The 11,366-nt window shown below is 39.4% G+C and overlaps 2 protein-coding genes across 4 annotated transcripts in view; one reads left to right on the top strand and one right to left on the bottom strand.

Moving 5' to 3' along the window:
• The first annotated feature begins 85 nt into the window (after positions 1 to 85).
• On the top strand, positions 86 to 5,499 carry mcoln3b (mucolipin TRP cation channel 3b). Its single transcript, XM_088313151.1, has 14 exons — positions 86 to 179; positions 555 to 775; positions 848 to 1,015; positions 1,285 to 1,438; positions 1,529 to 1,604; positions 1,684 to 1,780; positions 1,935 to 2,034; positions 2,110 to 2,222; positions 2,302 to 2,451; positions 2,511 to 2,612; positions 3,599 to 3,721; positions 3,855 to 4,061; positions 4,172 to 4,299; positions 5,186 to 5,499. The coding sequence occupies exons 2-14, from the start codon at positions 557 to 559 to the stop codon at positions 5,223 to 5,225; spliced, it is 1,677 nt and encodes a 558-aa protein (XP_088169277.1). The 5' UTR covers positions 86 to 179; positions 555 to 556; the 3' UTR covers positions 5,226 to 5,499.
• LOC148324051 (G protein-signaling modulator 2-like) overlaps positions 5,495 to 11,366 on the bottom strand; it is a 24,542-nt gene continuing 18,670 nt past the window's right edge. For 2 of the 3 annotated variants that reach the window (XM_088313150.1, XM_088313149.1), the window contains exons 6-15: positions 11,103 to 11,218; positions 10,274 to 10,429; positions 9,718 to 9,826; positions 9,122 to 9,275; positions 8,925 to 9,007; positions 8,629 to 8,811; positions 8,111 to 8,273; positions 7,573 to 7,764; positions 7,373 to 7,488; positions 5,495 to 6,431 (exon numbers count right to left, since the gene is read on the bottom strand). In XM_088313150.1, the coding sequence (XP_088169276.1) occupies positions 6,264 to 6,431; positions 7,373 to 7,488; positions 7,573 to 7,764; positions 8,111 to 8,273; positions 8,629 to 8,811; positions 8,925 to 9,007; positions 9,122 to 9,275; positions 9,718 to 9,826; positions 10,274 to 10,429; positions 11,103 to 11,218 (1,440 nt within the window). In that variant the 3' untranslated portion in view covers positions 5,495 to 6,263. The remainder of the gene's footprint in view (positions 6,432 to 7,372; positions 7,489 to 7,572; positions 7,765 to 8,110; positions 8,274 to 8,628; positions 8,812 to 8,924; positions 9,008 to 9,121; positions 9,276 to 9,717; positions 9,827 to 10,273; positions 10,430 to 11,102; positions 11,219 to 11,366) is intronic. The other variant, XM_088313148.1, reaches the window with a different exon arrangement.

The raw sequence follows: 11,366 nt of genomic DNA, 5'->3' as shown, positions 1-11,366 counted from the left end.
TGCCATTAGCAACGATAGGGCGTTACTAAATTGACGGACGGCTACAGGGGACAATCAGCGCCCTTTTAATCAAATGACGCTCGATACGTCTTTGAGCATTACCTGAAACCTTCGCAAGTTTAAGGAACTTCCTGGTCGCCATCACGCAGATTTCTCAAGTCAAATTCAACGTAAAACAGGTCAGTAGTATATATTTGGTTTGTGATACGTGTTAGATATGCTTGGAGTGTCAAACTTGAAATCAATTCAACTGAACTCATCTGCCTTTATATAACTTTACTAATATTTATATTCTAATATTTATCTAGTGAGAAACATAACATAATATTGGGGGTCGTTTAGTCACAGTACACAATGTAAGTAGAAAATTATGATTATTTATTAATGTTGAAAAAAATATTATTAATAGACATAAGTGAGTGAAAGTATCTTGAAAGTTAGATTTGAACATCTCCATCATAGTTCATGATATAGTGCTGTTTGTTACAGTTGCAGCTGTTGTGAAAGCGATATCGAAATGAGGCTGTAGTATAACATATTGTATATCTTTTCAGATATGCAGGAGTCTGGTGACTTGTATGACATACATGAAAGCGACTCACACTCTGCCTGGGCCGAGCATCGGCATCATTCAATGGAAGTGGACAATGTGGAGTGTCTCAGAAGGAAAATTAAATATTACTTCATGAACCCTTGTGAAAAGTACCATGCTCGTGGACGGAAACCATGGAAACTTATTCTGCAGATCATCAAAATTGCCGTCATCACGATGCAGGTTGTTATGATGTAAATGTTCACATCATTTTGGCACATCCGCATTCTGATCAGCGTTTGTTTGTTTTCTTAGTTGGTGTCGTTTGGTCTGAGCAACCAGATGGTTGTAACTTTTAAGGAAGAAAACCTGATGACATTTCAGCACCTCTTCTTGAAGGATTATGTTGATGGGAGTATTGACACATATGCCATTTACAGACAAGAAGATGTTTATGATCACTTAAAATATGTCATTGAACAGGTATGATAACATTCTTAATCCCCTTCATGAGTCTATATCATTTCATTTAAATGAAATCGATGGATTTTTTTTCCACATATTATTGCCACTCTTTTTGTGTGAATGTAAATCATTCATGAACCTCCATTATACTGCATGTTTATGTGGTTAAAGTTACAATGCGTTTGTGAACTTCGGACATCCTGATTCATGTGGTCATCCCGCATTACTTTAGTGCTGCAGTCAGTTTGTTTTAAGTTGTAACGCGACTTTAAATGTTTTTTTTCCAGTATGGACGCCTGCACAACACCACAGTTGGAAACCATGAATATGAGAAAACTGGCACTGTCTACACACCCTTGTCACTGTGTCAGGAGTTCTATAGGAATGGCACCATTTACCCTGGCAATGAAACTTTTGAAATTGATGCTCATGTGGAAACTGGTATGTGGGGATCATTACAGATTACTGTAAATGCAAACAATTCCACACCACACACCAACGTGATGGCAGAGTATGGCTTGTGTCACACAGATTGCATTGACATCCATCCAATGAATCAGACATCATCACAAGACGTGCTCCCACATTTTGAATTGCACTTTAAAAGGTATGTTAGGCACCATTGCCAGCACAATGTGACTGAGAACAATCTCTTAGTTTATGTACTAGTATGCTTTGTTTTCCAGAATGCTCTCCATCAAGATCGCATTTGTTCTCAAAGCCATCAATTTACAGACAGTCAGACACAGAGAGCTGCCAGACTGCTATGACTTCAACATCCTTGTGCGACATATGTGACTTTCTGCTACTTACACACCTAAATATTAGTTTTAAGACCTGTTTAATGAACCCTCATTCACCAAACCCTTCCATAAAATGTACAGGTACTTAAACGTAGCTATCGAGTGTATGGCGGATTAACCTTTCCGTTTCACAGATCACATTCAACAACAGAGTGCACAGTGGCAGAATCAAGGTGGAGCTCGAAAATGATGTGGAGATCAATGAATGCCGAGACTGGAAAGTAACTGGAGCTTGTATGTTTGCTGAGCTGAAGTTCATCGGAGTTTACTTTCCGGATTAGGGTTATAATATTTATTTTTTTCTGTCAGCTGCAAAAAACATATACCTGATCCTGGTGTTTGACTGCCTCATCATCATAACATGCATGAGTTCCTTTACCCTCTGCCTCCGCTCAGTTTTCACAGGGATACAACTGCAGTTTGTAAGTTAACTTCAGTCACAATTTGAAGCACAAATGGTCCACTTCACTTTCAGAACTGCATTATTTTGGTTTGGCCTAGGAATACACGCACTTCCGCAAGAACCAGGGTGGTGAAGACGTGCCCTGGTCTGACAGGCTGGAGTTTATTAATGGCTGGTACATCCTGATCATTGTCAGTGACTTGTTAACCATCACTGGCTCCATTCTCAAGATTGATATTCAGACTAAGGTAATAGCCATGCATAAATATGGATGCCATCCAGATTTGCAATTTTTTTTCCATTGTAGGTCCTGACTAGCTATGATGTGTGCAGTATCTTCCTTGGTATCGGCACTATGTTTGTCTGGATTGGGGTCATCCGCTACATGGGCTACTTTCGCAAGTACAATGTAAGCGAATTTGAATGTGGGCTCTTCATGAATGTTTATTTTTTAACATACAAAAGCATTTATCAATATAGTGCACCTGCCAATCTTATTCAACATATCATGGGATTCTGCCTTTAAAGGGGAGGTCAACCCTAAAAATGTCTTACGTTTGATGCAGCCCACAAGTCGAAACACGGCATTCTGATTGACATTGCGTTTGCAGAATATGAGTTAAACAGTAACATCCACCCATTTTTAGCCATCTAGGGGGCGGCTATTTTGCCACTTGCTGTCGACTGAAAATGACATCACATTTGCTCAAGGCTCAGATAACGACCAATCATAGCTCAGCTTCAGAAAACAGGTGAGCCGTGATTGTTTTTGACCTGAGCAACATTGATGTCATTGGATTTTACTGCTTAACTCGTATCCTACAAACGCAATATTAATAGAAATGCCATGTTTAGACTTGTGAAGACACATAAAACATATTATTGCAAATAATTACCTCCCATTTAAGTATGTTTGAATTTGCATCATGGAGGTATTCATTTAGAACGTGCAACACAATTGTACATATCTGAAAAGGTAGTTGTTCTGCTCTCAATTAGTTTCATCAAGTCATTATCTACAATCCAAGATGAACATACAGATTTTTGTCAAAACAATACTTGTGGCCCATTTTGATGTGTTGAATTTGCATGATAGCCCGAAAGACCATCTTAAGTTTTATGTCAACACTAGTCGACATAATTCTGTAATGAAAGCTACAAGGCTCATAGTAGTACATTAAAAAGTACATTTTTTCACATGGATATACGCCTGCATACTGATTTGTGAGACTTGTTTGCCTTTTGTGAAACCTAAATGAAGTAAAATTGCGCTTAAGCTTTACTAAATAATTACATTCAACGGGCTCGCATTTTAGAAATCAGTCTTCAAATCATAATTGCTGGGTAAAATTCCCATGATGCAATAGCAACTTATGTGCCGGTTTCCCCCCACAGATCCTCATCCTGACTCTTAGGGCAGCTTTTCCAAATGTGATCCGTTTCATCTGCTGTGCTGGAATAATCTACATTAGTTACTGCTTTTGTGGATGGATCGTCCTTGGTCCATATCACGAAAAGGTAAAGCTGCTTGGATGAGCAAATGATATTCATTCATTCTGACTGCAAATATTCACCAAGACAAAATTTACAGAAACAACTTTTCTCTGCTTTTTTTCCCCCAACGCCACACCTACCTCACAAAAACATAAAGTTTCGGACCTTGAATACAGTCTCAGAGTGTCTATTTTCCCTGATCAATGGAGATGATATGTTTCCCACCTTTAAAAACATGCAACAGAAGAGCACCCTGATTTGGATTTTCAGCAGAGTCTACCTCTATACCTTTGTCTCACTTTTCATCTACATGATCCTCAGTCTATTCATCACAATCATCACAGACACCTATGACACCATCAAGGTAATATTGTCAGTTTCCATTAACTGCCATAATTATGACCCTTTGTTCTTCAAGAAATGTCACAACGATGTTCCGATAGCATTCTGATGATGACGATGACTAATTTGCAGCAACAGCAGCAGAGTGGGATACCTACATCAGAACTGCAGCGATTCCTATCAGAGTGCAAAGACCTCCCAAAGTCGGGAGTTTACAGGCTCGACAGGAATAACTGTTTCTTGCAAGGCTGCATAAACAAGTAGGTCAAAAACACTCTTGCAGTTTTATGAGCGACCTACTGTATGAGTCTGATAAATCACGTGTGCCCTTTGTTTCGGTCACTCATTTCATGCAATTATCTAAACACAAGTGTGGCAAAAAAAAGGTTGTAGCTGAGAGTTCATTCCTCATGACTGTTAAATGCATCATGCTTTACGTGTTGATTAGAGACCAAATCCAAAGCCATTTCAAATAAGCAACAACAAGGTGAACTGTAATAAATGTTAAAAATGGAAGTCTCATATGTGGGGTAGTGCAGTCCAGGGATTATCGTAACAATTTTTGTTTGAGCAAGTGGTTGTTTGTGCTCAGATTGTTACGTGGCACCCATATTTGTGGTATGTGAGGAGCAGAATTTGGACCCAGAAGCAGCACAACATTGATGTGATGGTGTAGTAAAAGTTATGAAGTGTGTCAAAATTAATGAAATATACACAGAGGTATGTTGTTAACCTAGCCCAGTACCAGGGTGAGTTTTAACACTACCTGAGTATGGATATAACAATTAAGTTGTCCTTAAAAAAATATCCATACTAGTAAATGTACAGAAACACTTAAATGAATAATAAAGAAGAAAATATAAACGTATAATACAACAATATATTTTTTTTGCTCCAGAACAGTTTTCTACTCAGAGGCAAGAGCCTTCACCAATGAGCTTAATTTGTGCACACAGCACATTTCTGATTGGTCAAACTGAGTGTGTACAATTGTGCCTTTGTTAAACCAATCCCGTAGTTCAGTAAACATATCCCTTCGTGCTTTTAGACAGAAGTTGAAGTCCATGGAAAATCATGACGTGAAAAGCAATCAAATGTTTGACCACTAGATGTCACTAAATCCATACCGGTCTTTTTTCATTTTAGGTGCAGAGAGCGTCACGAGAGGTTGACGTCAGATGAATAGCGCATCCAGTTATTGAAGCCACAGTGTGTAATAGCACTTTTTAGTTTGTAAATCGGAGCATAAGATGGAGCGAAAACAGTTTATGAAGTATGAAACAATTTGTCAAATTTGCATGAGGAATGCATGCACATAGAAAGTAAGTTTTGTGTAAAAAGTATAGATATGCCAAATTGTTTTCTTTGTAATGTGGAAACTTGCTGTATTGGTAAAATATTTCACTCGTGTATTTATGACATGTCACTTTGAATTAAGGTTTAGCAATTCAGGAATACATAAGAATAAAATGATTTTATTTTTCTCCAGGTGTTTGTTTTGAGACCTCATCATTATAAAACTGAAACAAAATTTTACCAGCTAAAGTCCCTTCAAAAGTGTGGCCTTAAACAAGGAAAAATCATTAATCATGGCACTTAAACGTGCAGTACAAGCTTAAAATACTCCAGAAAGAATAATAACTTTTATGACTGCCAAAGAAACATTTGGTCCAGAAAGAGTTAAGTCCAGGGACAATACAGTACGTGTTCCAACAAGCATTTCCCAAAAGATTTGACACTGGGGAAGCAGAGAATGTGGCCACACTCGCCCCCATGCAAGATATGTCCAAAAAAGAACACTTGGTTGACATTAATCCAAAAGGAAAGGCTACACCAATCCAAAAGGATGTCCAAAACGAGCATTTGTATAACACAGAGCGTATAATGGAAAGGGCCTTCCAGTGTCAAGAGTCAAGTTCATAATTCTCTTCTTGCTTTCATTTTGGCCTTTTCATCATTGTCATTGAGAGGCACTACCAAAAGATGGTAACATTTGGGAGAATCTGCCGCATACCCAGAGACACCAACTCCTATTATGGAAGCTTTATATTTCTGAAATTTCACATTCTCCAAGATGTTTTCAATATAATTGGAGAACATGAATGAACTTCATGTTTTCTGTTCTGTTTTGCATGAATGAAAGATGAAGAAAAGAAAAGAAAAAAGGACAGAAGTTCCATTTTGAATCGTACAATAATAAAAATTGCAATTTAGTTCTGTTACATCAGTCTGGTTTGGACTGACTGGCGTCAGATGGTGGCACGACCCGCTGTTCCTCCATCCTGTTTGACTGCGAACGCATGATGAGACTAAAGAAATCCTCGTCTGGGACAGTGGATCCTCGTTTGGCAGAGGGTGGAGCAGAACACCTTTGGTCATTCAGTCTGGAGCCCTTAAATAATAACACAAACCATTATTAAGGTGCCGATTGATAAAGCGCATGCAAAAAAAAAAAGTCTACACAGCCTTGTTCAAATGCAAGTTTTTGTGATACAACAACATGAGAGCAAGATCTATAATTTCAAGACTGCTAAAACAATTAGTGTGACCTATAACCCGTACAACTCAATTAACTTCTTTAGGTGGACATGTTTCCTTGTCAAGGTGCAGAGTATTATGAACAGTTAAAAATAGAACTGAACTTTGGAGCTGGGGGTTAATCACAAGCACTTTAAATGTTTAAGTGTGTGCATTCAACATAAGTTTGAATGTTATAAGTTAATTCTGAACACAGTCACATATATACACTTGGGCCATATTATTCAATTGAGCTGTATAGGTTACTGGACACATTAATGTGGAAACGTTTATTCATATGATGAACATTTCTTTCAAATCACATAAAGGTTGCATTTGAACAGGGGTGTGTAGACTTTATATTTTCACTTTATAGAGATCCTCCAAGGGCGGCACGGTGGATGACTGGTTAGCATGTCCGCCTAACAGCGCAAAGTTTGTGCTTTTGAATCTGGCCCCGGTCTTCCTGTGTGGAGTTTGCATGTTCTCCCTGTGCCCATGAGGGTTTCTTCGGGTACTCCGGTCTCCTCCCACATTCCATAAACATACATAGTAGGTTGATCGGACGCTTTAAATTGTCCCTAGGTGCGTGATTGTTCGCCTTTGTGTGCCCTGCTATTGGCTGGCAAACAGTCTAGACCAGTCTCTAGATGGCTAGGATAGGCTCCAGCACACTCGCAACCTTTGTGAGGATAAGCGGATCAGAAAATGGATGGATAGATCCTATATATTTAACTTAAATTTATTTGATGCACGCGATGAAGGCTGCTTTACCTAACTACTGGTAGAATGAATATTAATGAGCGTTTTGCTCACCTGGCACTTGACTAGCATGTCAAAGAAGACGTCGTCCCCTTCCGGCTGGTTAGTGCTGTTCTCGATGCAGCTGAATTGGGAGGGTGTGTGAGCTGGATCTGTACTGGAAATGGGGGCTGAACGGAGCAAGCAAAAAAAGCATTGGAGGCAGATGTGAAAGTGAACACTTGTTGAGGAGTTGAAATATCATCTCTCATCACCTTGTGAAGGGTCTTGGTTTTCGCTGGAGGTGGAGGGTGTACTGGGCCGGTTGCAGGTGTTGAGTCTCAAGCCAGGAAAATGGCTCAGGCTGACTCGTTGGTCGTCCAGACGACGGGCCTGGGAGCTGGCCAGCAGCTCCAGGAAATGACCGGGATCCTGCAACGGTGCTTCGCAATCCAGTATACCTGAAGCTCGAAACAGAATCAGCAACAGTTTACAAAAATAAATGATAAATGGACACTTGTACTTTAGCCAGTCACTTTCCAACACAGTGGAGGCACAATGGGATGGCTGATTATATCTTTTGTCTCAAGAAGTAATTCTCAAAATTGAAACCAAAACAAAGTGGAATAGTGCGATATATCAACGGTTCACAACATTTAATATTTCAAGGGAAAGTTTGTGGTTATTCTTCTGTATTCACACCGTAACGTGCCAAGTTGACAGACTGTACCTGTCATTGTTGACGTGAAGACTACAGGAACTCGAGTTTCGTATGGTGTGAAAACAGATGTCGAGACACAGGGGCACACTTACATTTCCTTTCAGCTACAGGTGGGGTTGATGAGGGAGAGGTACTGGCAGGCTGATGGCTCGAGCCATCTAAAAGAGAGCACCTTTGGTCATCCATTCTGTTTCCCTGGAAACGAGAGAGGAGGTCGAAAAAGCCATCCTCCCCAATAGTGTCATGTGACGCTGGCTACAGGAAACATGTATAAAGGAAAAAAAAATTAAACAGATTTGCATGCGTGTACCTGTGGTTTGAAAGTGTGCTAAACATATATAACATAAGGTGCGTTAGAAAAGTTTCAGAAATTATGCCACAAATGGTATAATTATATAATTGTCGATCTCTTTGTAGATGTGCTGGTTGACTGGCTCACAGTGAGAGAGTAAACTCAAATATTGTAATTTGGGAATGAAATACAGCTTTGGTGACACAGTGCTGGAACTTTTCTGATTCACCTCATAATTTATATGCAACATCACAAGCTATAGTATGTGGTTCCATTCGTCATGAGAGAACATGGTCGAGCTGCTGCATTAAAAAGTACCTGAGGAGACACTGGTGGGTCCAAATCAGGAACTGAATGGTCTGACATGTTTTCATGCTGGTCTTTTGGAAATTTGTTGTTTTTGTGCTTCTTGCTTTTTAGTCGGTGAAAGAGGAAGAGTTTTGTGGAAGCCTTTATTGTATTATTTTTTGAAGACCTTGAATGTCTATCTTCCTCCCAGTTCTGAAAATTGCATTGAGATGTAGTAACATTAACACAGACATCCAAAATGATCATAGAGTTGCCTATTGATGTCTATATTCTTGGCAAATTGAGAACATAAATGTTACACAAACCGAATGAAACGACGAATCTCCAGATTGATTGGGACTGTCGAGGGTCTCTGCGCTGCCTTGCCTCCTTGACGGTGACTTCATCCCTAAAAGACACATTTAGCCAAATGTTACTTATGATATGCATCTATCTATCTATTTTCCTCCCTTAATTGAAAACATCCGTAGGCTAGAACTGAACTCAATCAATACACATTTACCTGACATGTTGAGGTAACTCTGGTGGCTTACTGACAGAGGAGTGTTGTTAGTTTTGCTGAAGATGTTGGAATAGACGTTGGACTTCAGACCCACAACTAGCCGGAGGTCTGACAAATTCATCTGCGCAGTTGCCTCACCACTTTTGTCTCCAGTCTAAAGAAATAATAAAATGAATTGCATATTATATTACAGAATACAAACAGTGCAGACCGAATACTTGGAGGATATGTTGATCCCATAAAGTAAAATGTACATCCATCCATCTATCTATTATCTGTATCGCTTATCCACACCAGGGTTGCGGGTGTGCTGGAGCTTATCCCAGCTGACTTTGGGCGAGAGGCGGGTTTCACCCTGCACTGGTTGCCAGCCAATTGCATATGTAAAATGTACACAATGTAATTGTGAGCACTTTGGGTGTACAGTGTCAAGAAAATCACAAGATAAATCTGATACATTATTATCATCATTATTAAAAATGGAATAGCTATTTGTACTGTAAAACCCGAGTGCTGCTCCATTTTGACCAGTAGATTGGGATGTTACTGCTATACAAAGATTCTGAGGCTGGACGTAGTCAACATTAGTCATTTACCTCTTTGGCAATTTCCAGATGTTTTTCAGCAAAGTGCATAGCTTGCTCGTGGTTCCCTAGGGCGGTATGGGCATTTCCTAGACTCCAGTATGCCCTTCCTTCACCGATCCTAAAGAAGAACACAGAGAAAAGCAGCTTGAAATGAGATTCCACATGACAGGGTAAGGCCTTTGCTGTTATTCAAACCAGACAAAATGATATGGCAGCATTCAGTACTCGTGAACGTAATAAACTGATTAACTTCACATTCAGCTTTTTCTGTCCCTCCAGTTTAGAAATGTTTTGTGCCAATAACAAACCAAAGCTAATTTGGAGTTGTATAGACATTTCCTGATTATGACAAATGTTTGAAGTGCTTTACAAAGTACAGTAAGCAACAACAAGATTGAATTAGTCTGCTTTGTGAACGCAATTTCAGTGTTCACCAAAGCGGAACTTAAAATAAGCAATGTACGGAAATTACTTTTTTTTCCCCCAACCTAAGACCAGTGATACACTTTTACTTGTTCTGTTAGTCAGAGAAGCAGGACAAAATAATGCATTGTATGGCCTGTACCTGTCGTTGAGGTCCTGGGCAATTACCAGATGTTTGAGGTGATAATCAATGGCTCTCTCATAGTCCTGAAGGAGTGTGTAGGTGTTGCCCAGACTGTAACAGGCTTGAGCCTCCACCGCCTTGTCCTTCAAAAGCCTGGCCAGCTGCAGAGTCCTCCTTCGAGCAAAGCAGAGGGGGAGACAAGGTCAAAGAATGTCTTGGGTGGATGCAAGGACAGCTATTCTCTTTTTTTCCTCTCCATTTAAATCCATTGCTATTTTCAGAGGTCTTCTTTAAAAGGGAAGTCACCTTTAGAAAACAGGTCAGCCATGATTGGTCATTACCTGAGCAACTGTGATGTCATTTTCAGTCGACAGAAGTGACAAAATGTCCGGCCTACGAGATGGCTAAAATGGGTGGATTTTACTGCTTAACTCACATTCCACAAACACAATATTAATCAGAATGCCAACTTTCGACTAGTGAGCCTGTATAGAACATACTCTTTGCAAGGATATTTATGTGTTGACTTTACCTTTAAGGAACAACTGTATTTTGACTTAACTTTGGTGAATTTGAAGTTTCTATTTATTTCTCCTTTGTAATGAAACATTATTCTCAGTTAATGTGATGGAACTGTTTTCTATTCTACTGCTTGTATTCTATATATGACTTTTACAAGGCTCCTCATCTCATGAATCCAATACAATGTTAATGAGTGCGGCCTGAAGAGCACATTCTGACTTTTGACTGAGCTATAGAAAGAGCATATCATGTAAACGGCAACAAGAATGCTGATTTTGTTGTTACAATCAGATTAAATAAGGAAAGAAAAAAGGGTTAAACTTACTTATAATGACCAGCTGCTACTTCGAATTGGCTAAGGAATATATGAGCATTGCCAAGGTTACAGTGTGCCCTCCTTTCAGCAGACTTGTCCCCAAACTCTTTGGCAATAAGAAGGCGCTGCCAAACATAACAAATAGTTGGGTTAATATTAATTGCAAAAAAAAAACAAAAACGTTTTAGTTGCTCACATTTCAAAGTGGTCAAGACAAGCAAAGGCACCAAATACAACCAAATTAAAGATGATGGATGTGTACTTTGGATTTTC

The sequence above is a fragment of the Idiotropiscis lumnitzeri genome, chromosome 13 (genome assembly GCF_059441095.1).
Source record: "Idiotropiscis lumnitzeri isolate Australia: NSW breed Sydney's pygmy pipehorse chromosome 13, RoL_Ilum_1.0, whole genome shotgun sequence".
In the NCBI taxonomy this organism is placed as follows: domain Eukaryota; kingdom Metazoa; phylum Chordata; class Actinopteri; order Syngnathiformes; family Syngnathidae; genus Idiotropiscis; species Idiotropiscis lumnitzeri.
Note: the sequence above shows the minus strand (reverse complement) of the source record. Positions and strands in the feature narration are given on the sequence as shown.